Source organism: Macaca mulatta, chromosome 20 (assembly GCF_049350105.2).
Source record: "Macaca mulatta isolate MMU2019108-1 chromosome 20, T2T-MMU8v2.0, whole genome shotgun sequence".
Lineage (NCBI taxonomy): Eukaryota > Metazoa > Chordata > Mammalia > Primates > Cercopithecidae > Macaca > Macaca mulatta.
Genome location: NC_133425.1, coordinates 13,540,559 through 13,568,497, shown reverse-complemented (window position 1 = coordinate 13,568,497; position 27,939 = coordinate 13,540,559). Strand labels below are relative to the sequence as shown.

At 46.6% G+C, this 27,939-nt stretch overlaps 1 protein-coding gene across 19 annotated transcripts in view; it reads right to left on the bottom strand.

Moving 5' to 3' along the window:
• The window catches only part of SNX29 (sorting nexin 29), a 657,788-nt gene that overhangs the window by 232,625 nt on the left and 397,224 nt on the right, over positions 1–27,939 (bottom strand). For 18 of the 19 annotated variants that reach the window (XM_077987279.1, XM_077987283.1, XM_077987295.1 and 15 more), the window contains 2 exons: positions 14,369–14,424; positions 9,646–9,727 (listed from right to left, as the gene is read on the bottom strand). In XM_077987279.1, the coding sequence (XP_077843405.1) occupies positions 9,646–9,727; positions 14,369–14,424 (138 nt within the window). Of the gene's footprint in view, positions 1–2,587; positions 2,879–7,427; positions 9,728–14,368; positions 14,425–27,939 lie in introns of those variants that run through there. The other variant, XR_013412446.1, reaches the window with a different exon arrangement.

The following is a 27,939-nucleotide window of genomic DNA, read 5'->3' as shown; positions in this document are numbered from 1 at the left end:
GCCCAACGCTCCCTTCCCAACAAAAAACAAAGAATCAGTGACAACTGTGGCCACAGAACAGAAACAAAACAAAACCAAAGCTGCCAGTCTCCAAGACGAGCAAACGTGACAGCATGCTCCGCCTCCCCAGCCCTTGCCTTATAAACACGCCGGGCAGCTCTCCAGATGGGTCACTTCTGGCCACAGAAGGAGTCAGGAAAGGGAGAGAGAGCCAGGTAGCCCTGAGACACAGCAGAGTGTTGAGTGGCCAGAAAGCGGCCCCCGGTCCTCCACTTTGATCTACTGCAAAACACTTCTTTTGATTTTCTCATATAAAAAGTAAATATAAAAACTCAGACAGTACACCTGCCAAGAGGGTATGCCCACCTCTACCTATAGACTATTAACAAAGCCCATGTCTTTAGCTTTCCAAGTAAAAAATTATAATCCTGAAGGTACCTTTCAAAACACACACACAAACACACAGACACGTGTGCACACACACAGGTGAGCTCTAAGTTTTCTTCAAAGCCTAATACGCAAAGACTTTATGCATATGAGGCTGAAAAGGTCTCCACCTTAACAGACTTCTCGCATTCCCAGGGACCCACCAATTCCACACTCTGGTCTTTGCAGTGCTCTCTCCCACGTGAGAGTATCACCAATATCAGCTGTCCATGGCAGCTGTGACAATGAGTGACGGGTCAGTGAGAGAGTGGCAGAATTCCTTGCAGGAAACATGTTATGGAAACAGGTTCATTTCACTGACACAAATTCGTGAAGCGCATGCCTTGGTGGTTGGGTGAGGAGCAACATGGAGCAGACAGAGGCACAAGGCAGGATCTTGTGCACGACCCAGAGGGAGTTATTCAACCCAGAGTTCCAGCTGCTTCATCTATAAGATGAGGATCATGAAAACAGTGCCTACCCCATAGGTTGCTGAAAGAATTAAGCAGCAATGTGCATTAAACAGCCTGCAGCAGAGGCTGGGGCTGCCTACCCGACGGCCGGCTCTCCCACCCCTCCGCAAAGCCTCATGTAGCCACCCTTGAACTTGGGTTGCTTTCGTGGAGGTCCTGTCTCCCCACCAGGTGCCAGATACCTTAGGAAAATGCTATCTTGCTCTTTGCAGCCCTTTTAAAGCCCTTGGTGAAGTAGATGCTCCATACAGTTTTTTTGAACACAGGGACATGCCCAGAGACATTCGATTCAACAAGGGGAAAATCTTTCTACGTTTCCTTCCAAGTTTAATTGCTTATCACAAGTCAAGTGGTTATTAGATCACAAAGGTAATATTCACACAGTAGCTATGGGCCAAGCATTTCATATGTCATCACACATGGTCACATGCGTGCTGTAAGGTGAGTGGTGTCCCGTCCCTCCTCCTTGTTCCTTTCTCTGCAGAGTGAGGCTACCTTTACCCCACACTAGTTTAGCAAGCCTGCATTCTTGCTAAGCTAGTGAGGCTGGTGAAGGTCAGCTCAATGTCAAGTTCGGCTCCCACTGGTTCTGCAGGTTTGGCACACGCTGGGCATATAGCAGACCCTTGATCAACAGCTTTGGGATGAATAAAGGCTTTATACTGGAAGGGAAATTTTTAAAATTCGTCCTATTTGGAAAGATAAAAGCAGAGAGAGGACAGCAGTGACACATATGTCCAGCAGGAAGGAGAGAGCATTTTGCCTTTTGCTTTCTGTTTTCACCTACATCAGGCTTTCCTGGGAGCCCTAAGCATTCCAGGAACGGCCAGGGGTTCATGTGCTGTGATCCTCAGAATGCCAGGGTGGAAAGTTCTCGAGAGACAGCAAGAACAAGGGCAAGTGCTCCCTGGTCTGGCTTGACCTGCAACACAGGAGCCCACACTGGCTGGGATGAAACTCACAAATCAGACAACGGCTGCCTCAGTCCACAGCCGGCTCTCCTGCCTACCTGGCATACAACAGGTGTGACAGGAAGGACCAGGTGTGAGCAAGAGAGAAATGCTTCAGCCTTAGAACGGGTCCTTGTCTCCCCTAAATTTGGAATGGTATCTGCAAAGGCGGAGGCTTCTTAGAGCCCACACCACTGCAGCTGCAGTTCCCATTTCTGTACTCGGCCCAACCATTTCATCTTTCTCTACTCAATGAATTCTTCCCTCTCTGCACAGCTACACAGGAAGCGAGCATAAAGACAGCGCTGTGGGTAAAAGAAAACTAGAGGGCCCAGGGGGTAAGCTATCTTAAGAGAACACTGATGAAAAGGAAGAGCTGAGAAACGCAAAGCCTGAAGTCCAAAAGCATCACCATCCTCCAAACCACCTGAAGCTCATGCAGCCCGCCAAGACGCTGTGATCTATTATTAATAGAAAAATAACACACTTTCCCTGCATTACATATATAAATATGCTTAGCTGGATTAAACCTTTAAAAGTCCCCAGAGGCCAGGCACAGTGGCTTGCACCTATAATCCCAGCACTTTGGGAGGCCCAAGAGGGAAGAACACTTGAGGCCAGGAGTTACAGAACAGCCTGGGCAGCATAGTGAGATCCTGTCTCTTCAAAAATATGGGCATTGTGGTACATGCCTATACTTCCAGATACTCAGGAGGCTGAGGCAGGAGGACTGCTTGAGCCTGGAAGTTCAAGGCTAAATAAAGTGAGCCATGACTGTGCCACTGCACTCCAACCTGGGTGACAAAGCGAGACCCGTCTCCAACAAAGTAGTAATAATAACCGCTCAGGCTACGTGATTTTGTTCTGCAGGATGGGGGATGGGAAGAGTTTAAATACTGAACAAGTTTTCCTGGGATACCGTCATTCCCCAGGCCAAGACAACACCCTGTGGCCTCTAGGAAACAGAACTTATTCTAGAAGAAAAAAAAATGCGGCCGGGCACGGTGGCTCACGCCTGTAATCCCAGCGCTTTGGGAGGCCGAGGCGGGTGGATCACGAAGTCAGGAGATAGAGACCATCCTGGCTAACATGGTGAAACCCCGTCTCTACTAAAAATACAAAATATTAGCCGGACATGGTGGTGGGCGCCTGTAGTCCCAGCTACTCGGGAGGCTGAGGCAGGAGAATCGCTTGAATCCAGGAGGCGGAGCTTGCAGTGAGCCAAGATAGCGCCCCTGCACTCCAGCCTGGGCGACAGAGTGAGACTTCCTCTCCCAAAAAAAAAAAAAAAAAAAAAAAGCTTTGCTGAAACAAAGCAACTCTCTTTACAAAGGAGATCTAATTGGTTCTGTTGTGCAAATGAAATACTGTACAACAGCCAGCGTTTGTGGTGGCTAGACGCAAAGGCTGAAATTTATCCCACATGGAAGACCGATTCCAAACACACTGAAGGTACTTTTCAAAGGGAAAGACCTAAGATCCCAGGTAAGTACACTGATGTATGACTTCATACCAATCTGGTGGCTTTAACAGTTGAAGAAAACAAGTAGGTGAACTTTTTTAAGACCTAACATACCTTTAGAGACACTTGAGTGGGCTATTCAGACACTGAATCTCAAACCTGTTTGGAAGTCAGAGTATTTGGGGAATAAGACCAAACATCTGCAAAGGTATAAACGAGAAATTAACTAACAACAAATTTAACTCTATCATATGGAAGTGCCAGAAAAATCAAACCAAAATGTGTGTTGAGAGAGAGAGAGAAAGAGAAAAACCCAGCAGAACAAGGTACTGGGTTGAGTTTAATTTTGTTTTCCATTTTATTTGACACTCCTTAATCATTTTTTCTCTGGCTAGTGCCTGCCAGCAGCCACGCATCAGCAGAGCGTAATGTGTAAGAAGCACTCACGCATGAAAAACTTAAAATCAGGAACTCTTCAAATATTACTTTGTCCTGAAAAGTAGTCAAATGCTGCCACTTCTTATTTTTAGTGGCAGAACACACCTCAGCTCCCTCTCAGGACATAGGAACACTAAACTTTTTCAATAATTTGCTTTCAACCTTGACAATGCACAGCACTTCTTGCTAGAATCCTCTGTGCCAAATATAATTCCAGATTTTTCCACAATACAAGTAGTGGGGGCTCTGTGACTGCACACAGCAGGGGAATTACCTTAGTTTCTTTGGCATGTAGGAGGACATTTTATTTTCTTTGACACGAAGCTTTGCTCTTGTCGCCCAGGCTGGAGTGCAATGGCATGATCTCGGCTCACTGCAACCTCTGCCTCCCAGGTTCAAGAGATTGTCCTGCCTCAGTCTCTCGAGTGGCTAGGATTATAATGTGTGCCACCAAGTCCGGCTAATTTTGTATTTTTAGTAGAGACAGGGTTTCACCATGTTGGCCAGGCTGGTCTTGAACTCCTGACCTCAGGTGATCCACCCGCCTTGGCTTCCCAAAGTGCTGGGATTACAGGCGTGAGTCACCGTGCCTGGCCAGAGGATATTTTCAAGCAGCCACCCCAAGGCAGGTTCTGGGACCCTGACATTGCTCAAACGAGATGTCCTGAGATACTGGACGGCCAGACAAGTCACTGTGAACCAGCACCCGCTCTGACAACTTTCCAAAGCAAACCATCTCAGCATGGCTCTTGGATAGGGAAGGCTTTCTGGGTAATGTGTGCACCACAGTGGACCCAGAGAGGTCCTGTGGAAAAGTCCTGGCTTGGCTGCAGGCCTGCCCTTAGCACACCATCTCAGGGGTGCAGGTGGCTGTCCATGCAGGTGAGATCTTAGTTGAGCTGGGCCCCACCTTTTGGAATGAGGGTGACTCTCCCAGCTGCTTCTAGTTTTGTTTTTTTTTGTTTTGTTTTGTTTGAGAAGGGTCCTGCTCTGTCACCCAGGCCACAGTGGCAGTGGCATTATAATAGCTCAGTGCAATCTCAAAATCCTGGGCTCAGGCAATCCTCCTGCCTCAGCCTCCCCAATAGCTGGGACTATAGGTATGCACCACCATGCCCGGTTAATTTTTACATTTCTTTCTTTATTTATTTATTATTTTTTTTTTTTTTTTGAGACAGAGTCTCGCTTAGTCGCCCAGGCTGGAGAGCAATGGCGCGATCTCGGCTCACTGCAAGCTCCGCCTCCCGGGTTCACGCCATTCTCCTGCCTCAGCCTCCCGAGTAGCTGGGACTACAGGCGCCCGCCGCCTCGCCCGGCTAATTTTTTTCATTTTTAGTAGAGACGGGGTTTCATCGTGTTAGCCAGGATGGTCTCGATCTCCTGACCTCGTGATCCGCCCGCCTCAGCCTCCCAAAGTGCTGGGATTACAGGCGTGAGCCACCGCGCCCGGCCAATTTTTACATTTCTTTTGGCGAGACAGGGTCTCACTGTGTTGTGTAGGCTGAAATACAGGGGCTATTCACAGATGCGATCACAGCTCACTGCAGGCTCAAACTCCTGGGCTCAAGCAATTTTCCTACCTCAGCCTCTGGAGTTGCTGGGACTACAGGCACATGCCATCATGTGCAGCTGCTTTTAGGATTTTTAAAGAGCTTGATTCAGTAACATAGAATCTCTACAGACTGGGACCTTGTCAGAGACTGCTTTGGGGGCTAAAAACATGTCAGTAAATGAGATGCTTCCCTGTATATTTGATTCTTCACCTATAAAATGGGGTAAGAGTTTCTTACCCCACAGAGTGGCTACAAGGGTTGAATGAGCTATTACACAACACACAAACCAGTGAGAGGTGGCTACTAGTTATTATACTGGTTTTTGTTAATCACAGTCTATCTGTTCCTTTATGTCGGTGTTACCCAAATATCAATCATTCACAGAGCATCATGCTAAACTTTGGACTGTTTTCATGATTGTTTGTTTAGTAGCTTTCTTTAAGCTGACTCATTTCCTTTCTACCTAAAATAATTTTAAAGGGGGACTGTACATCACCATGGTAAATGGAAAAATAGAATTCTGTGTCATAACTAGAAGGCAAATGTAAAAATGAATACAAAGAAAACAAATCTAATTAACCTCAAGTCTGTCGCCCGCCAAAGGCATTGACCCCAGCCTTGCTGCTTTTCCTAAGAAGAAAGATCAGAGGCACATGAGAGGTAAGAAAGTGACACAGAGACTTTCTCCTCCAAGGAGCTGGAAGCCATGAAGAGCTGAAAAGGGGAGGCCCTTCTCCCTGCATGATGTGCCCTTTCATGGCCAGTGTGGTCCTTCTAAATCCTGACTTGGCACAAAGACACCATCTTACCGTCCCATACGCTGGGAGGGCTTGTTCCAAGGCAGCCGCCCTGCAGACCTCTGTGTACGGGATAAATGTTCCAGATCTGTGCTGTCCAGAACAGAAGCCACCAGCCATGTGTGGCTGCTCAGCATGTGAAATGTGGTGCAACTGACCAGTCAAATCTTTCGTTTTCTTTCTTTCTTTTTCTTTTTCTTTTAGACGGTCTCGCTCTGTCTCCCAGGCTGCAGTGCAGTGGCACGATCTCAGCTCACTGCAACCTCTGCCTCCCAGGTTCAAGCGATTGTCCTGCCTCAGCCTCCCAAGTAGCTGGGATTACAGGTACCCACCACCACACCTAGCTAATTTTTGTATTTTTAGTAGAGACGGGGTTTCACCATGTTGGCCAGGATGGTCTCGAACTCCTGACCTCGTGATCTGCCCTCCTTGACCTCCCAAAGTGCTGGCATTACAGGCGTGGCCATTTTAATTAATATAAATCTCATTTTAATTAATATAAATCTCAAGAGCCACACACGGCTAGGAGCTCTGGTACGGAGAGTATAGCTCCAGTACCAGGGGGCAGAGCTCTACTGAGAAAGCTCTATGTCTTGGCTCTCCAGTCAAATTTATGCTCACTTTGGGGTTATGTCCTTGTTTTCGTTCAAGGGAAATCTTCCAAAACTAGACAGTGGCTGTCACGGGAATGTAGTTGGCAATTGTCTCCTCTATCCTTTTTTATTGTTTAATCTCAAACCTTGTGTGGAAATTTCTTTTAGAGCTTCTTTTGAAGAATTAACATATTTTATGATCATTAGCAACAGAATTATCCAAATAACCACATTTCTCTCTCACACTGGCTGCCAGGAAGCCCACGGGAAGTTCATAAATCAATGAGCGCAACAGTGTAGAATCTCATGATACGTATATACACTTTCTGCTTTTTCCTTTTAAACTCTTAGTTTACATTTTCACTGATCCTGATGTGTGTTTTTTTTTTTTTACCTCTATCATTCTTTTTTAGATGTTTCTCTAGAAATTATCTCATATCTTTTTGAGGCAGAGTCTCATTCTTGTCACCCAGGTTGGAGTGCGGTGGCGCAATCTTGGCTCACTATAACCTCTGCCTCCTGGGTTCAAGCGATTCTCCTGTCTCGGCCTCCCAAGTAGCTGGGATTACAGATGCCCACCACCACGCTCGGCTAATTTTTGTATTTTTATTAGAGATGGGGTTTCACTAAGTTGGATAGGCTGGTCTCAAACTCCTGACCTCAGGTGATCTGCCCGCCTCAGCCTCCCAAACTGCTGGGATTACAGGCATGAGCCACCATGCACGGCCAGCATACTTTTTTAATTCTAAAATAAGTACTCTTCAACAGTACCAGTCTTTTAAATGAGTCACCTTTTATGCAATATCATTTATATAAAGTAAAAACATGGCAATAAAAGCTTTCTAAAATGCTTCCAAACAGATGCTCTGATTTTGCTCTGCAGGCACCAATCAGAAGCATCATTTGCTAAAAAGAGAAAAATAATTGCATGGAAGAGACGCCACTTCACACACCCCAGCACCAGGGAAGGCTACAGAAGGCCAGAGGCGTGGAATGAAGTTGCTCCCAGTGATGCGGAGCGGCCAGGCCTGGCACTGGCTGGAAGCAGGGCTGCGCCCATGAGAGCTTCACACAGCGAAGCATGGGGAGAGAGTGGCTTCACTGCCACGGTGGCCATTGCGGAAACCATCTCCCAGGCAACGGCATATTTGCTGAGGTCCCTCTCATTTCATAGCTGACTTTCAGGAGCTAAAAATTGCCAAGTTGCTTCATGGGGTGAGAGGAGGGAAAAGTCAAAACTGAAAGGTCAAGGAAACCTCTCAAGTGATAACATGTTTTAATTTTGTTCTAAAATAAAGCCATCTGCTGCACTGTTTTCATCCTCCAGGCTGCACCTTCCAGCTCTCTGATGACCACAAAGCAGAACTTGAAGGGTCAAATAAGGCAGTTGGGTTTGGGGGGGATAAAAGGAGAAAGAGAGAGAAGAGGATTTTTGAAAATCTATAATATCTAATTCTCTCTTTAAACCGGAGCTGAGAACAACATAAACACTCAAGATTCTCCTACGACTGTTGCCCAGCTGAACGTGTCAACTAAAACAACCTTCTCATGCCAAAGTCTAGCTCATCTGTCCCTAAGAGTTCCAGTAAGATGTGCATACTATGCTTAGACCCGAGACCAAGCCCAGCGGTCATCTGGGAAGGGAGAAATGAATAGAGCGTTTACTGCACGCCAGGTATTTCTAATCTCCAAACAGTTTTACAAGATAGATTACTGTCTCCATTTTACAGCTGAAGAAACTAAGACTCATCTAAGGTCATAGTGTTAAACCAGGGATTCTGCTTTCAAGTTCAGTGTCCTTTCTTCAACACCCCACTTTTTGGGGAAAAAATACCTTAATAGCCAAGAAAATTTCTTCAATAAGTCAATTACTCACTAAGAAAAATGGCTACAAAATCCAAGGCTTTGCAGAGAGCTCATGGGGAATAAAACAAAACCTAAAGACAATTATTTTAGCACAAGCAGACACGAGAAGCAGGAAGCAGCTAGGGCTCAGTACCGAGAACAAAGCAGTCCCAGAACAAGGGTGCACAAAAGCCTGGAAATCAGAGTTCATGGTAAGAGAGAGGAAGAGAAGGAAGACAGACATGCAGATGAGATGTGGGCAGGGCTAAAAGAAGCTTCAGAAAATCAGAGAGGAGATGGAGAACCGGAGTCCCCTTGATTGGGTAAAATCACCTCCTCAACAGACACACATCTCACTGCCCCAGACACTCAATGCCCACCTGGGTGCGGCTATCGCTAACCCCAAGAAAGCAGAGGTGACGTTCACACGTCCTGCTTGTCAAGCGTCGGTTGCCCCTTCTTTTGGAAAGAATTCTCTGGCTCTCATTTGGGGAATCTCCTCTCCCCACTCTCAGACATGTGGTCAGGTGAGGTAAACGTCCACCCTGGGGCCAGTGGTGGTCACACGAACCAACCCAGGCCAGTCACAGAGTCCATCACCCAACCTCAAGGTGTAGGAAGAGGCTCAAGATCTAGGACAGACCAGTGAGACCCGCCCATCCAGACGGGCTGAGAACCTGGCGCTGCTGGGGTCATCCTGTCAACCCACAGACAGCTGGCCTGAGAGGGTCACCAAGCAGCAGATACAGGAGACGGCAGCAGGTTCCTGGTGGCAGGTCCAGCCATGCCCAAGGCCCGACCTACCACTGGACTTTTCAGATGCAATACAAGCCAACACATCTCCGTTTCTGCTCATGCAGTCCGAGCTGAGATTCCACAGCAGCCACAATACGAGCCTGACTGGCACGAAGAGGCCCACTGTATCCTCCTGCCCACAGAAAGCCACAGACTTCTTACATAAGGCCTCCGGGCAGTTACAATGTGGGTGTATGGAGGGCCATGGCTTCCTAATCATACTGTCCCACCACCAAGAGGCAAAGCACCACAGCATGACAAATGGGCGTCTTTCCACCCGGCTGTGATGTCCACCTGAAAACCAGGCACTCACCTGATACACGTGGAATGCATTTGCTGCCTTGCCCCGGAGAAACACGGAGGGGATCCAGACATTGATCAGCGCCCGGTTTGATCTATAACCAAAAGAGAGAGAGACCAACATTGGACATTTTAACTTACAAAACAATAACAAATACAAAAGAGGCAAGGAGACAATTTTCTCCTCTACGAGGTATTATGCACAAGCAATTTATGACAACTTAACATCACACCTGATGGCAAGCTAAAGGACAAGTTTAAGTCTTATCACTGAGCCTGTGTCTCTCCCTCTCCATATATACACACACACACACACACACACACACACACACACACACACACCCCTCCCCCGTACTCTGGAGTGAGAAAGATCTCCCTTCAGTTCTTACGGAGTGATCTGGCCCATAATGTATCTGAACCTCAGTCTCCACATCTGAAAATGAAGATAATAACCGGAAGCCCCAAGGACGCGATCACAGGAGGTCACACAGCAATGCTCAGCGTTTCTGGAGTACCCAGCAGTCACGCTGCCTCCTTACTGAGCTGACTTTAGACCCTGAGCCCATTTTAAGATCAGACTCCACAAATGAGCTCAGGAGACCAACACTCATGGCAACAAGGGTGACAGCTGTTTAGGATGGGAGGAAGGAGGAACGAGAGAAAATGACAAGTTAGAAAACCAGGCTGATGGGTACAAATACCTCTCTTTTAACTTTTCCAAAAACACTGTGTATATAGGTCCAGTACACCGAGGTTTAAAGTCAAATGCAAAATAATTTACTGAGTACCTGCCATGAACGGTTCCATGCTTTTACCTATAGTAAAATCATTTATTTCTCACCTCACATGGGCTATTTGTAAGAGATACTTTGGTTTTGTGATTGTTTTGTCTTATGTGATGACTTTAAACTTAACTTGTAAGTCACTATCACATTTGTACCTGGCTGGATCCAAATTACACAGAGCTAATAAGCTGACTGTACCTGAAACTTCAAGATCAATTGTAGTAATTATCAAAACGGCACTGCACCATTCTGGAAGGGCTGTAAGGTCCCAGCCTTCACCTCTAATTAGAGCTGTTCCAGGGCTAAATGCTTTCTCCTGAGCTCTCCTTCTCTGTAAAGAGCAGCTCATAAAAACTCGCCAGCCTTCTGGGTTTGGAACACAATTTGAGACACCGGTGATGGAAGATTCCACGACTCAATGTTCTCACAACCTCTAGAGTAAAGACCATTTCATTTTCACAATGAAAATAACCCTTCAGGTAATGGGTCTCTCCTGAAACAGCATTTCTTCTCATCTCTGAGCTGAGAAGCCGACCTCCTTTGAGGGGTAAATTAAACCCCACTGACCACTTCCCCAGGGCTCAATGCAATTCGAACCTTGCAATTCTGAGCCATCAAAACTGGTTTGTGTATCCAATCACTTTCCTCCTGGAAAGGTCCCTGAAATTGTACTAGTGCCTAGAACATTCTCCTTTCATTTCTGTGTCAGGCTACAAAGGCAGAAATATAACTAGTACTCTGGTTTTTATTAACTTTTCTGGATTGGTGAGGACTGGACGACCTCCCAGGGTGAGAGCGAGGATACCCCAGTCTGGGTTAGATGGTTCTCTCTTTCAGTGCATTGACCACACTGTATCAGAATTGATTGTTTACGTGACCATCTCCCTCCTAGGTGTTAGTTCATTTGTTCATGCTTTTGTTCCTTCACTCATTCATCAAACAAGTATTTATTGAGAAGCTACTCTGGATACTGGAGATAGAGCAATAAAAAATGCAGACATAGCCCTTTCTTCATGGAGCATTCAGTTTTAACATGGGAGACAGACAAATCTCCATAAAATTTACTCTGTTGTGGGCTGGGTACAGGGGCTCACACCTGTAATCACAGCACTTTGGGAGGCTGAGGTAGGCAGATCATCTGAGGTCAAGAGTTCGAGACTAGACTGGTCAAGATGGTGAAACCCTATCTCTACTAAAAATACAAAAATTAGCTGGGCATGGTGGCACGTGCCTATAGTCCCAGCTACTTGTGAGGCTGAGGCAGGAGAATCACTTGAACCTGGAGGCAGAGGTTGCAGCGAGCCGAGATCACACAACTGCACTCTAGCCTGGGCAACAGAGTGAAACTCCATCTCAAAAAAAAAAAAATTTTTTTTTTTAACTCTTTTGTGGTCAAGGAAGATACTTCGGATAATTTCAATTTTAAAAAATTTATTGAGACTGGTTTTGTGGCCTAACATATGGTCTTTCCTGGAAAGTTATGTGCACTTGAGAAGAATGTGCATTCCGCTATTTGGGGAATGTTCTATATAAGCCTGTTATATCTAATTGGTTTCTCATGTTGTTCAAATCCTCTATCCCCTTACTGATCTCCTATCTAGTTATCCTATCCATTACTAAAAGTGGGGTACTGAGGTCAACTCTTATTGTAGAGCTGTTTGTTTCTCCTTTCATTTCTGTTGATTTTTTTACATCATATGTTCTGAAGCTTTGTTGTCAGGTGTAGATATGCCAACAGCTGTTACAGATAAATTATTTACTATTATTGTAAGTGCCATCAAGGAACACTGGATCTAAGGAGAGTGACTTCCAGGGCCTGCTTTGGTGTGGGACACCAGAGAAGGCTTCTTTGCAGAAGCAATGTTTGGGCCAGGCTTTAAGGGATAGTTAGACTTAGCCAAGTTGGGGAAGGGAGGTTGAGGATGAGAAATGGTGCTTCAGGCAGGAGAATGAACATTTGTGAAGAGCACTAAGTCTACACCAGCACTGCCTGGGTTTGAATCCCAGCTCAATTTCATCATCTGTGAGGTGATACCCATCTCTGAAGGTTGTTGTAGGGACTGAGTAGGTTAGAACAGTGTCCAGCACAGAGGCGATGCTGTGTACAAGTGGTTTAAGCGGGTAAAATAATAACCCTAAAGGGAGAAGACCAAGTGGGTTAGAGGAGTGGACCTGCCAGATTGGCTGATGCAGGGAGAGGAGTGGCAAAGGCCGGGGACGAAGCCAGAGATGAGTGAGGGCCTTCCTCGCAAGCTCCACGAAGGATTTCGGTCTCTATGATGAGAGGGGAATGGTGCCATTGCTCCCTCTGGATTTAGTGTAGATGAGTAAACTGGTTGGGGGAAGTTCCAAATCTCTGGGGAGAGACAACGTTGCCTGGATCAGGCAGAGACCACTTGAGGGCAGGGACCATGGTTAATTGATCCCCTCTATCAGGGACCTGCCTGGACACCTGCCTGCAGCAGGACCTGGGTGAATTCTTGCTTTAATAATGAGTGCTTCCAGCCTCGTGTCTGGGACTCCCCTCTGTGGCTCTCTCCTGTCTTCCTAGTTTCTTCCCACCGCTGCCCTCCACTGGACTGCCATTCCAAGAGCCTCTTCATGCTGTGCTCCCCCTGCCCACAAGCCCATGGCAGGCAAATTCACCTTTGATTTTCATTCGTCACCTCTCACCCAACCTCAGCCTCTCCACCCTATCAGCCTAACGGCCACCTCCACCCCCGACCTCAGCAGATGCCCCATCACAAGTAGCCCTGTGATGCCCTCATGCCTTTCATAACCTCACTCTTACTGCCACCACAAGCCCTGCAAGCTTCGCATCAGGACCTTCACCTCACAGATTAGGAAAAGTGAGGCCCAGTGAGGTCAAATGGCTGGACTGATGCCTGAGATTTCAATGCAGGCCAGCCTGGTTCTGAAGAAATGCTCTTTCCAAGGCCCAGCCCTGCCTGCTCGAGAAGAGGCTTTTCTTCCCAAGGGGTGCTGAACCTTAAACTCACCAGAGCTGAATGAGAGAGGAGAGAACTTATCCCATTTCCTTTACCAGCCTAAAGGATCTATTTGTCCAAAGCCTAAGAAATCCTGAACAAAAATCAGCTGGGTGCAGTGGCTCCTGCCTGTAATCCCAGCACTTTGAGAGGCTGAGGTGGGTGGATCACCTGAGGTCAGGAGTTTGAGATGAGGCTGGTCAACAGGGTGAAACCCCATCTCTAGTAAAAAATACAAAAATTAGCCAGGTGTGGTGGTGTGTGCCTATAATCCCAGCTACTTGGAAGGCTGAGGCAGTAGAATCACTTGAACCTGGTGGGCAGAGGGTGCAATGAGCTGAGATCGTGCCACTGCACTCCAGCCTGGGCGACAGAGAGAGATTACATCTCAAAAAAAAAAATAGTCTGATGACCAACTAACCTCTCCCTAAGGGTGCTCGTGGAGGTACCAAATTGAATCTAATCCAATCAAAAATCCAACCAAGGCACTGACTACTGTTGTTTCCAATAACCCAAGGGCCACACAGATAATACAACGAGTGAAGTCGGTCACTTCCAGGCAACAGCAAAGAGCGGGGACTGTGGTCAATTGGACAGCACATGCCCTGTGCAAAGGGGATAGCTTTTACTCAGCTCCAGCAGACTGTGGCCTCATAGGGACAAACGTCTAATTTTTAAAGAAAATAAAGGAATTTTGTATTTTTATGTGATAGCCTCCAGCTTCTAAAGGTCAGCCAGGAAAAAAAAAAAAAAGTTTTTAAATACCCAAGGGGGAGATAAAACACATCTGAGGGCCAGACTGAGGCTGTAGGAGAACGACTCCTACTAGCTCTACAAGAACCACATCAACCTGGTGTGGGTCTGAACAGTAATTTCTGTTTCCCTCTGTGGTCTTCTGGGACAGAAGCCAACAACAGAGTCCAGTTTCCAAAGGATCCCTTGTGAGCACAGGCTATGGACTTACATTTCAAAATCCGACAAACTCTGGTCTTCGGACGTTTGACTCAAATCTCCAGGCACCTACCATCAGGAGAAGGGGGAGAGGGGAGAGAAAATGCACAATGGTTACCACGGTTTGCATAATCACAGACTAATTCTGCCTCTCAGAGATCCCTGAGTATTTCCTGTTCAGAATGAAGTGTAAAAGCAGTCACTGGAAAACAGAGACTGCGTGGAGGGATGGTTGGAGAGGATGTTGCAGCAATAAAAATATGCCACCATGAGAGATCTCAATTATCTTTAGGGACTAGGATAATCCTATTGAGATAATCACAGGCATGTAAGAGCATGTAATTTTGGAGCGGTAAAGGCCTAATTAGGATCTGAGATGCAAGTTATCTGAGGTGCAATGCAAAAAACATCCATTGTCACCATGATGAACATCGCACACACAGACACACCCAGTAGGTAAACAAAGAAGGCCAAAGTCGCCCCCACAACGGCTCCATCCTTTCCCCTCGTAATGTATGAGCAATTTGAGGCAGCAGAATACGGCTTCTCCTTCTGACTCAGAAGGGCCATATGATGACTAGAGGAGAGAAACTAAACTGTGTGGCATGGTGGAGCCCACCAGCAGTACCGCTTAGGGGTCCTTACCACACACTGTGGAGGTGGGGGTGAGGGCAGGCAGGCATTCACAGGTACACGTGACCCCCAGTAAGCCACCCACCCTCAGCAACCCCTCAGATAGGAAACTGATTCTCACAGCTGTCACAAGAATTGCAATTATTATGTAAAGCAGACAGCAAAATGCCCGGTAGTGGTAGACGTTCAATAAATGTTGATATTTTTCTCATACCCAGGGAATGAGCTTCTTTTTTTGATCTGCTAGAAATTAAACTGGCTAGAATTTTAAGAAGGAGGATCAAGACTAAGAGAAACCAAGTGGAACAGAGAAGGGTGAGGGGTAGTGAAGGGAAAAAAGAGGACACTGACTTCACGCCTTTCACCTCTCGGGGTTCCCACACTACCCGCAATCCCCAGCAAGCTTCACAGTGAACTTGAGGACAGGTATTATTCTCCCCACTTTACAGATGAGGAAAGCGAGGCTCAGGGAGGCTGTAAAACTTGCCCAAGGTCACACATTTAGGAAATGGATCTGTCCAACTTCAAAGCTTTTCTGCTATAAACCCTCAGCAAACAGGAAAAGTCAGCTAAAAGGTGAAAAAAGAAAGTAAGATTGAAGTAGTCTTGAAGGCTTCAAGAAGAAATGAAGAAACTGAAGGTTAGGACACATTAGAAGGCTCTCCTTCAATCAGCAGTGGAGGCTGGGTGAAGTGGCTCATGCCTGTAACTCCAACACTTTGGGAGGCCGAGGTGGGCAGATCGCTTGAGCCCAGGAGTTCAAGACGAGCCTGGGCAACACAGCAAGACCATGTCTCTCCTAAAAATAATGGAAAAATACATTAGCCAGGCATGGTGGCACAAGCCTGTAGTCCCACCTACTCCAGAGGCTGACGTGGGAGCATCACTTGAGTCCTGCAGTTCAAGGCTGCAGTGACCTATGATCACACCACTGCACCCTAACCTGGGTGACAGAGCATGACCCTGTTTCAAAAAAAAAAAATTAAGAGAATTTGTATTTTCTATTTTGAACTTTTCCGTACCTTCTACAATGAAGACATATTAACTGCATAATCATAAGCAGATATATATTAATTTAAGTGCATATCACATTATTAAGTAATCATATACCCTTTCCACCTCATCCCACTCCATGCGTGTCACTCAAATCCAGAAAGCAAGGTGGCAGAGACAGTGCCTTCCAAACAGTTACGCATCAGGGACGGAAAAGGGCAAAGAAAGGGTTCTAAAGCCATGTCACCTTCTAGACAACACCCATTCTCCCCTTTTACATCCATGTGGAGCCCAGTAGAAATGGCCAGGACACCAGGCGCAGTGGCTCAAGCCTGTAATTCCAGCACTTTGGGAGGCCGAGACGGGCAGATCACGAGGTCAGATCGAGACCATCCTGGCTAACACGGTGAAACCCCGTCTCTACTAAAAAAAAAATACAAAAAACTAGCCAGGCGAGGTGGCAGGAGCCTGTAGTCCCAGCTACTTGGGAGGCTGAGGCAGGAGAATGGTGTAAACTGGGGAGGCGGAGCTTGCAGTGAGCTGAGATCCGGCCACTGCACTCCAGCCTGGGCGACAGAGTGAGACTCCGTCTCAGAAAAAAAAAAAAAAAAAAAAATGGCCAGGACGCCAGCAGGTCACTCCTCTTCTCTGGGTTTCCCTCTCAGCACTGAGGCTGGGAAAGGCTCTTCTGGACATGCTATGGGGATCAAGTGAGCAGGCTGGAGGGGGACTCACAGGCCATCAGGACACCAGCTCCACTGCTACACACAATCGCCACTGCCTTTAAATGCAGCCTCATTTCCAAATGGAAGTGAACAGAGTTTGCACCCATGAAACTCAATCACAAGAGCGTCTTGCTGTATCTACCCCACAGAGCACAGGCAGAAGGCAACCAAAAGGACCAAGGTTAAACACAAGGCAGATTTTTTATGGACAGACATTAATCTACAACTATAGAAAACAAAGGGCTTCTTCAAAAATGACAAATTCTGGAACAAGGTATCTTTTGTGTAGGTAAAAGTTTCCCTTCAGGGGTGGTGATTTTCAGGGAACATTTTGAAGAGTGGATATGTGTACCCAGGAGTTGTTCAATCCTTCTGATTTAGAGGCTTTTCTTCTAATTACGTGGCATTATTGGGATCAGTAAACCAGGAGATTTTGTGTGCCTACATGAGTACCAGGGAGGCTGCTTGGAAAAAGAATTTGGGAACTTTCTAACCTCCATGGAACATAACTTGATAACAAGGCCAGGCACTGTAGCAAATGCATGATAATAATTAAAGGCCGAGCTTACTCAACATCAAATTTTGTCTTTTCTCACTGTTTTTCAAGACTGCAGCCAGATATTAGCTAGTCTTGACAGCAGCCCTTTACAGAGCTGATTTTATTTTATATTCTGGCAATAAAGAGTGTGGAGAAGAGATTATTTTGTAAGAAAAATCAACTTTCTACTGATACTGGCCACAAACATCCCCTGTGACCTCCTGAAGTCTGGGGAATCTTGGAGAACACATCCCTGGGATGCAGGCTTCTCTTTAGTTTACCCTCGATATGGGGCACAAAGCAGCCATCAGCAACATGGCTATCTCCATTCGCCTCTCCCTGACCCTGCAGAGAAGGCAGCTCACCCTATGCCTGTGGTCTGGGCACTCACACGGCAGTCTTCAGGTGCAAGGAAAGGCAGATCCTGTTACTAGAGCAACAGAGCAGCCAGGATTCCTGAATCATGCCGGAGCAAACACCCTTGGTGCTGTACACACAAGGATGTGAAATGGTAGATGAGACCAACGGGGAATCCACTTCTGGGCTGCATCAGCAAAGAAGTTTCCATCATCTCCCCTGACTCAGGATTTCCTGGGTTGTTGGGGGAGGTGGGGAGCAGGTACAGGCCAGGACAACAGCTTTCTCCCTAGTCATGAAACTCTGACCCCAGTGCCATGTGGAACTCTGACACAGGTCCACCCTGCCACTTTGACTGGCAAGTCCTCAAACCTGGGAAGACACTAGAGGTTCCGCCAGAAGGAATGAAAAGTATCCATTATGTGCTGAATAAATGTTTATTTAAATAAAAAGGAAAGACAGAAGAGGGAGAGAAAAAGAAAATCAGCCAATTTGCCAGAGCCATAGAAAAAAAATTACACCTCCTCCCATTAGCACAATAAGGGTCCGGGTAAGAGGGCACTGAAGATGAACAGGGAACCCTTTCATCGTTGCAGCTGCCCTCACTTCTAGTCCTGAGGGGTGTGCAAGAATGACATCGCCACCACCAGTATCATCAAAGGCTGCCCACTCCACAAAGCTCTTCCACAGTGGGTGGGGAGAGGTGTGCTCCCGATTTCATGGGCAAGGACAAGAGAGATCACTGTAAATAAACACAGAGGAAGTAAAGATGTCAGGAGCCCAAACCAAATCTCAGTCTACTCAGCAGCCTCTCAGTGACTTCAGGTGCTCAGGCTTTCTCCAGGTGGAGAAGCCATACGAGGTATTCTGATCAATAATCCCATCCGAGGTCCCGGTGGGCTGCCAGCACCAACTGCCAGACAAATGAGAGCGCTATCTTGGATGTCCAACTCAGTCAAGCCCTGGTCGACACCACATGATGCAAAAGAACCACCCAGCTGAGCTCAGTCAGCCCACAGAATCATGAGAGATTAAAAAATAGCCATTTTTTTAAAGCCATCAAGTTTTGGGGTAGTTTCACATACAGCAATATATACTCCATAAAAGTAACTTGCCTAAGGTCATTTGGCTAGTAAGTAGAATAGGTGGAGTTCAAATGCAGGTGGTCTGGCTCCAGAGCCTACACTTCTAACTGCTAAGCTATACTGCCTCCCACTACAAAGTCTCCGTTCTTCACATCTTGCCTCTGGGATGCCCAGAAAATGAAGTAACCCTATTCATACTCAAGAGCATTAGCTGGTAAACGGACCTCTGATGGGTGAAGAAAGTCTGAAAGGGCTCAATAGCTCCAAAGTAGACATATACGATGTACAACTGGGTCTAAAACCTTGAGCCTCCTTAAAGCTTGGGGGTTTTCTGATTTTATTTTGCTGTTGCTGCTGCAGGATGACTTAGGAGGCTTTGCCCCTAGGAAGTCCCAGGTCCTTTTCCATCTCTGGGTACACAGGTCAGCCTCCAGACTCTGGGCCAAGTACCTAAGCTCTTAGGAACAGATGGAAATGCAGACGTTTTGCGTTCTAATCCTGGGTTTCCTCTGATGGTTTGAGAAGTCACTTGGCTTCCGTAAACCTTGATTTCTTCCTTATCTACCTCATGACAACCAGCCTCTGATTGCCCTATTCAAAAAAATCAGCAAAGACAAGGGGAGTGGCCAGCATGTGTTGAACAATTATACGTGCCAAGGACTTCACGGTCTCACAGTAAATCCTCAAACAATCTGTGAAGCAAGTATTATTGTAAGCTACAGCTCCCTTCTCCTCTTCCTCAGCCTCTCTGTAAGGTTAGCTCTTCTCACCTGAGACTCAGCCAAAATATGAATTCCTAGGAGGCACCTTCCCAGACCACCAGAACTAAACAGTGTCTCCAATGCAACCCTCTACGTTTCACATTCCTCAGCCTGTAATGACTCCACGCTGGTTATCTGCAGATTGGAACTCTCCTTGTGAGCTCAGAGAGCTCTATATGTGCTTACCACACTCACCTGTTCACCATGACACACTGCAGCCTGGTCAAGAACCCAGCACATGTAGGCACTGAATTAGCACACTGAATGAATGAATGAATGAATGAATGAATGAATGAATGAATGAAAAAACGAAGCATAAGATACACTATGTTTCCACCCTGAGATGCCAACAGATTTTTAGACTGCTTTGTAGCAAATTCAAAATCTTGATGCATGGGAAGGATAAGATAGTTTGGAGACAAAAGAAAGAATCAAAGAAAGAGAATCTTATTTTCTTCCTTCTAATTACCAGGTTCTCAGATTCACTGCTCCAAAGAAAAGCAACAAGGAAGATGCTATGGAGCCAGCAAATCTTTGTTCCAATCATGAAGAGACAGTCATAATTTGTTTTCCAGAGTCGCTTTCTCACTCATTCCTGTTTTCAAATAGCCTGCCCTTATGCAATTAGCTCTCCCTTTTTACTGCCAAAAAAAATGACAACTTTTCCATTCCACCAATGAGCTTGCTTTCTCATCTCATCTTTTAATAAGGAACATAATGGGAAATGGCACAGTTCTGTCTCTCAGCTTGGTTGGTCAAGCCAAGCAACAGGCTCAGGCCTGATGATATGATCATAAAGTCGGCCTGAGCTATCCATGCCCTTCATGACAAAGCCAGCCCAGTTCTGGAGCACTTTCAGGGTTCTCTGTTAGTTTTTTCATTTGATTTACAAACATACAACTAGAGGTATCATATCTCTGTGGTTTTTGTTTTGTTGTTTTTGTTCTCTGTTCTCTGTGGTTTTTAAAAACACGAGGTCAAGGACTCTTTACTAGGAGTAAAAACTTGGCAAATAAGAGCTTTAAAGAGTTTTTATTTTATCCTCTGGGCAGCCCTGAAACCTCACACAAACATAGACTATCACACTTCTGTGAATTAGTTTTTGACATATTTGTTTTTCCCAAAAGATAATGGGGGTGTCGAGGACAATATTCTCAGAGTCCAAGGTGGTAGGCAGGCACATCTGACTGCTCAGTGAATGTTCCCATTGGATGGATAGACAGGCAGAGGTAAAAATGGACAGATGGATGAATGAATGGCTGGAGTAGGGAAGGGGTTGGAGGCAAAGGGCATGGGGAAATAACTGAACTTACTAATTCACTAAGAATGGACATCTACTTTCTTTCCAAGAAATAAAGAGTGATGGACAACATAAGCACAGAGATAAGGATACAAAGACATTTGTTGCAACATCACTTAGGGTAATAAAAGCCTGGAAACAAGGAATGAAATGGTGATATAAAATACAGCACAGTCACAGCCAGGCTGTGCAGTTACGAAAAGAACAGCAGTCATCCCCTCTAAGGAGGAGAAGATCTCTAAGATATGATGTCAAATTACAAAAGCTAGACACAAAACAATGTGTCAGGTGAACTACTATCCTCACGAAGAAGTAGCGTGTCGGGAGACACACGTGTCTATACGCAGGAACCATTTCAAAAAGACACATAAGAACCTGCTAGCCATGGACGCCTTTGAGGGATGGCACTGAGAAGCAAGTGTCAGAGGAGAGAGGAGGATTTATTCCTATCTGTAAAACTTTAGACCTTATAAATTTTTACCACGTACATGACTTGTTAACCTTTCAAAAAATCAACATAACAATCACGCAATTTTAAATCAAAAGAAAGAAACTATCATGTCTGTGGTGGAAAGAAAATCAGAACAGTGAATGCCTCGGGGAGAGTGGAGTGGAGAACACCAGGAAATGGCATGAAGGGCCATTCTGGGGTGATGGCAAAGTTCTACGTGCATACTGAAGTATTTTGGAAGAAACATGTACCGATAGCAGCAATTTACTATGAAATGCATCCCAAAAAAGATAAAATGGACAGATGAATGAATGAATGGCTGGATGGATGCATGCATAGATGGATGGATAAAAAAACGATGATAAAGTACAGCAAACTGTTAATGGTAGACTCTAAGTGGTAGGTATACAGGTGTTCACTGTAAAATTCTTTCATATAATTGCTTTTAAAATTTCCAGCAAAACGCTGGAAAGTTTTTGTTCCACCATGCTGGAACAATGACTGAATTATCTTTCTACTTTCTGTACAGAAAATGATGTAACAGTACTGTCTTCTAAACAGGCTATCAGAGTATGTATGCAGTTTAAAAATGTAGGAGAAAACGGATCAGAGAAATGTGCCTGATGGTTGATTAAACTATGATATTTGTCTGGATTCTGTGGTATTTGTGGTATGTATCAGCTGTTTACCAACGATAATTTGTAAGGCTGGGCATGGCGGCTCATGCTTATAATCCCAGTAACTCAGGAGGCCAAGGCAGGAGGATTGCTTGAGCCCAGGAGACTAAGGCCAGTCTGGGCAACACAGGGAGACCCCATCTCTACAGAATATTTAAAAAGCAGCTGGACATGGTGGCATGCTCCTATAGTCCCAACTACTCATGAGGCTGAAGTGGAAGGATCGCCCGATCCCGGGAGGGAGAAGCTGCAATGAGGCGTGACTGCGGCACTGCACCCCAGCCAGAGTGACAGAGTGAGACCCCATCTCTAAACAACAAATAAAGATAATCTGTTGTGATTTACTTCCTCATTCTAAATAAGTGTTTTTTTGTTGTTTTTTTTTTTACTTCAAAGACTGAACAAGACTTAGGTCTGCCGGGCCTGAGCTCTGACTCAGTTGTGTGGCCGAGAATAAACCACTCCTCTTCTCTGGGCCTTACTTCCCTCCTGGAAAATGGGGACAATAGAAGCTTCCCTGGGTGGGGCTGTTGGGAAGCTCCAATAGGATCCTGCAAGAACTGCCCCAGCCCAGTACCTGGCGGAGAAACATTCTGGGCTCTGTGGAAACCCCACTGAGGGCACGGCGGTTTGGGTGTCGAGCAGCCCTCGCCCGGAGTGAGGGGCTGACTGCTCCATTCTACAAATGCACACTAGTTATGCCTATGTTTATTCCACAGATTTGCACTACATTCCACTCAGTAGTGAGACTCTCTGCAGGTGCCAGGGGGAGAGGAAGCCCCGAGGCTTGCGAAGCATACAATCCACCAGGAGAGACAGCCTCCACACAGCAGTCAGCACAATTCATTAGACAGTTAAGGCTGTGAAAAGTCCACGGAGGACAGGGATGGATGAGGCATTTGGGAGGAGCCTGAAGCATGAGGGAGATGAGAATGGCTTTGGTCTGTGCTCCAACGGGGGAAACCTCTGAGGGATTTAAGCAAGAGAGAGTCTGGTCCAGCTCACACTTCAGTCAGTCACTCTGGCTGCAGAGCAGAGATGGGAGACAAGAGGTGAACCGCCAGGAGGCTGCGCGCACGTGCATACACACACACACACACACACACACACACACACACACACACACAGACACACACACACAGCCCTGAACTGCACACAAGGGGTAACGTGCCAAACTCTCTGCCATCCCCTTTATATCAACAGACTTTTAAGAATCACCTATAAGAAAAGCACAGATCAACAACTGCCTAGCATCCCTCCAGGCTGAAGCTACCAATATAGAACTATTCTTAACTTTTGAGTTTTCAACCAGTTGGTGAAACACTCAGACTTACCGCAATGAGTGGAGAGTATTCAGCTAACCCAAACTTGTTCCCACTTCAGATGAGGGGAACGGTCTGAAGAGTAAATGAGCAGCCTTACAGTGGCTGGGGCCCTGGGCTGCAGGCTTCTCCTACTTTGCCCCACATCTGTGGTGTTTTTAGCCTCTCCTCCCAGGTCCCAGGGTTTCTAGGAGATGTTTCAAGGCTCAGTGGCCAGAGCCCTTCCTGTGCTCTCCCTATTGACCCATGCCCCCTACTGAGTTGCGAAGGATGAGTTGCTCTTAAAGGGTTACACAAACATGATTTTTTTTAAGTTCAGCAAACATGGAACAAATGTTCTTGTATTAGTCTGTTCTCACACTGCTGATAAAGGTAATTATAAAAGAAAGAGTTTAACGGACTCACAGTTCCACATGGCTGGGGAGGCCGCACAATCATGGCAGAAAGAAAGAGCAAGTCACATCTTACATGGTGGCAGGCAGGAGAAGAACAAGAGCCAAGAGAAAGGGGAAACTCCTTATAAAACCCTCAGATCTCATGAGACTTAATCACTACCACGAGAACAGTACGGGAGAAACCGCCCCTGTGATTCCATTATCTCCCACCAGGTCCCTCCCACAACACGTGGGAACTATGGGGGCTACAATTCAAGATGAGATGTGGGTGGGGACACACCCAAATCATATCAGTTTTCATGCACTATGTCATCCTTAACTCCTATTGAACAGCCAGGGAAACTGAGGCACAGATCAACCAGATGATGCCAAAGAAAGGCAGCTGTGCAAAACCGAGAATCTGAACTGGCTCGTGCTACTGTTACAGTAACATGGGGAGTAGATGTAGGATTTCCGAAGACACACTACAATCCCAAGGAAAACTGTGATGTAAAAATTGGCCTGGGACCACCGAGCAGCATTTAACAGCACTGAGAGATATCAAGGATGTTTAAGCGGCAGGTCTGAGGAGCTCATCCTTACAGGCAGGAGCAGATTTAGATACACCTGGGTTGATCTGCTAGTGATGCCAGGCTGTAAGAACAACCAAAGGTACCTGCCTTTCCTGTTACCTTAAATGTCCTCTTGCAAAAAGAATATCCCTTACCAGCACTACATGCAAGTGTGTTACACCGAGAACCCTCCGGGGCAAGGACTCGTTCATTTCTGCATTTCTGGCACCTAAACCCAGTACCTCTCCAAACTCTACATCAGGGATCGGCAAACTATGGCTCCTGGGCCAAATCCAGCCTGTTTTTGTAAACGGAGTTTTATGGGAACACAGTCACACTCAACAGCCGGTTATGCATCATCTATGACCACTTTCAGGCTGCATCAGCAAAGTGGAGTCACGGCAAGAGAGACAGCATGACCCGCAGAGTCATGTACTATCTGGGCATTTACGGAAAATGTTTGCCAATTCCTAACTGATAGCTGGAAAGACGTAGAAAAATCATTTGTAATTTCAGGGAAATCTCATTTGTCTAGGTAGGGAGGAATAAATCTTTGATCTCCACAGCTTTATAAAATGTCAGGGACTTGAGAATCAAACAAGGCCCCTGGCTCCGATAGAGAAGGAATGTCAAGACGTTAAGGAGTCAGACATTTATTTGCACCCACTCATGTCATTCTTTGAGTAACCTGTTTCCCATATTCTACAGAGGCTCAGAGAGGCTAAGTGATGTGTCCACAGACACAGCAAGAATTCAAAGCCAACTGTGGCTCAATCCCAATTTGTGCTCCTTCTATAACACCTGCTGTCTCCCCTAGAAGAAACATGGGTGCAGAAAAAGAATCCAGGCTCACCTCCTCTGAAAGAAGGGATCCCTAAAGCTCGGCACCTGCAAAAGGTGGTGCCTCGAAAGGAAAGTGAAGATGCTCTGGCAATCCCAGCATGTATATGACTGGGTCATTTGCTGTTAACCACACACGTGGACTGTATTTTTAACATTATAAGCACAATGATGATATCTGTGGATGAAAAGGCTCTGTGTTTGCTGCTAATTTGCAGATAAAAGCAAAACAACTCTGGAATATTTCCTCCAGGGTTCTTCCTTAGAGTTTAATTTCCACCAGTCACAAGAAAGAATGCCACATCTCGGAGGCTGCTTTAGGCATGGAGGCATGGAGATAGGGGAAGAATGTTCTCATAAAGCTCTTCACTGATTAGTTTTGGCTACCCTCCCGGAGAAGACACAGGGTCTTAACGTCAGATGGCTTAAGGTCAAGTAGACTCGGGCCTCAACACTTATTAACAGAAAATCTTGAGCCTCAGTTTCCTCATCTGTAAAAGAGGGCCAGTACTCACCCACTTGCAACGTCCTATTTGTAAAACACCTGGCATCCTGCCGGGTCCACAATAATAAACACTCAATAAAACAGCCTTTCTCACCCTCCCTCCCCAGCCCCTCCCTTTCACATCCCTGCACTAAAAAGATAACAAATGGCAAGGGGAGTGTAGCCAGCTTTGACCTGAGCCATCGTCCCCTCAGCTCAGCTTGGATGGGAACCTGTTCTCCACTTCTGAGACGCCAGCATTTCTCCTCATCGCTCTCCCAAGGCTCGAGTGCTATTCCAAGTAGACCGGTGCTGCAGCCCTGGGAAGAATGGGGCACCAGAGCAAGCTGCAGCCTTCTCTCTCGGCCTCTCCTAGGCCATTCGGTTGTGTGATGAGGAACAAAGAGAACTGCTGCAGCCAGCTTCCCTCCCAGTCAGTGCCGAGGCAGCAGGAATGGAATCGCTAACTCGGTTTTAATGGATCAGTAATGGGAATCTAGGTGTGGCTCTCTTTTTTTAATGAGACTGAGTCTCGCTCTGTCGCCCAGGCTGGAGTGCAGTGGCACAATCTCGACTCACGGCAGCCTCTGCATCCCGGGTTCAAGTGATTCTCCTGCCTTGGCCTCCAGAGTAGCTGGGATGACAGGCGTATGCCACCATGCCCAGGTAATTTTTGTATTTTTAGTACAGACAGGGGTTCACTATGTTGGCCAGGCTGGTCTCGAACTCCTGGCTTCAAGTGATCCGCTCACCTCGGCCTGCCAAAGTGCTGGCATTACAGGCATGAGCCACCACACCCGACCTAGGTGTGGCTCTCTCTTATTTGCTCTTTCCTGTCTTCTGGAAAAGAAGGCTTTTTTGTTTAATTTTCACCCTTCAACCCTTTTCTGATTAACATGGAGCAGGCACAGTCACTGCCGCCTGTTTGGGAAAGATTCATCTCACATTTGAAAAGCATCTATGGGTTTTCCATTCCCTGCAGTCTCAAGGTTTAGTTATTTATTTTTTAAAGCAGATTCCTTCTCTTGAATGGCATCTTACCAAGAACCCTGTGCTACTGGCAAGAGTGTCACACTTGCTCTCTGGGACAGTGATCTGGTGGTCGGTGGACGGAGAGCAGGTGGGCAGAGCAGTGAAGGGCGTGCAGGCAGAATCAGCCACCCAGCTCACATTGGGAACTGCCTCCTCCTAGCTGTGAGCAGGGCAAGTGGCTCCACCTCTCCGCCCTTCGGCTTCCTCCTCCGTGGAATGAATATGGTAATTCCACCTCCCTCAGAGGTTTGCTCTAAGGACTCAATGAGATAATTTGCATAAAGTACTAAGAAGAGTGCCTGAATCACCAGAGCGCTCAGCAAGTGTGACCTTGGCTATCATTATCTGGAAGCCGCACCAGCACACAAGGAGCCAGGAAGAGTCCTTAGCTGGCTTAAGGGCTGATGAGAATGACCTTGGTCTTGGATCTCGGAGTTCAGAAATAGACCTGGATCAGGAGGTACTGGCTCAGAGAGCCTGAGGGTGAGGCAGGAAGATATTTTGGTGCCCTGGAGTCTCCCTGTGCAGCCAGTCCAAGAACAGAACTCTGCAGTGACGGGGACACCTGGCCAGCTGAGGCTGCCCCTGCCTGGGGACAAGGCCACGCACATTAAGCTGGGTTCGCAGACATCATCTTCTGCTGTCAGGAGACGTGATGTGTCCCTCAGTCCTCATCCCCACCTTCGTTCTGGAGCTGGTGAGGCCGGAACTCAGGAGGCTGCGCATCCCATTGGTCCTGGAGAACGCTGTCCATCTTGCTGCCCCATTTCCCAACAATAAATTCCTTCTGTATCCGTTATGTGGGAAAATCCTACAGAGTTACTTGAAAAAGGAAGCCAATTGGCATCTTGTCAGGTCTTTCTGTCACTCTATGCCTATTATTGTGAGTTGTCGATACAGCTAAGTGGCCTAGAGCACACAGGCTTTTCCTTTGTTTGCATGTTTATTTGGGAAGTTTTGGGTACAGCTGATGGACACAGGGTGGGAGGTAACTACAGCCCCCTCAAACCACTCATTAGCTCCTGCAAATGTCACCTGGCAGAAAGCAGAGACTGTGGGGACACAGGCCGGGTGAGGGCCTGGAGTGCTGGCCTCCTCCTTCCTTCACTTCTCGCCTGCCTTGAGCCCTAGAGCCCTGCGGGACACAATGTGAATCCCACCGCCCCATGAGAGAAACTCCAACTCTTTAAGGATGACAATCAAGGTCCTCTAGGGACAACTTGACTCGGGATTCACTTCCTGCTGCAGGCAACATCCCTTCTGGGTTCTTTCCTTCCACAAGTCCCCAGATGTGGGTCTGCCAAGGTTTATTCTTTCAAAGCCTACAAAGCTTAGGTGTCCCCCAATAAGCAAATACTTTAGAACTGATAATCCCTTCTCCCCTGTGTCCCCACAGAACTTTTTTTCTTTCTTTTTTGAGACGGAGTTTCGCTCTTGTTG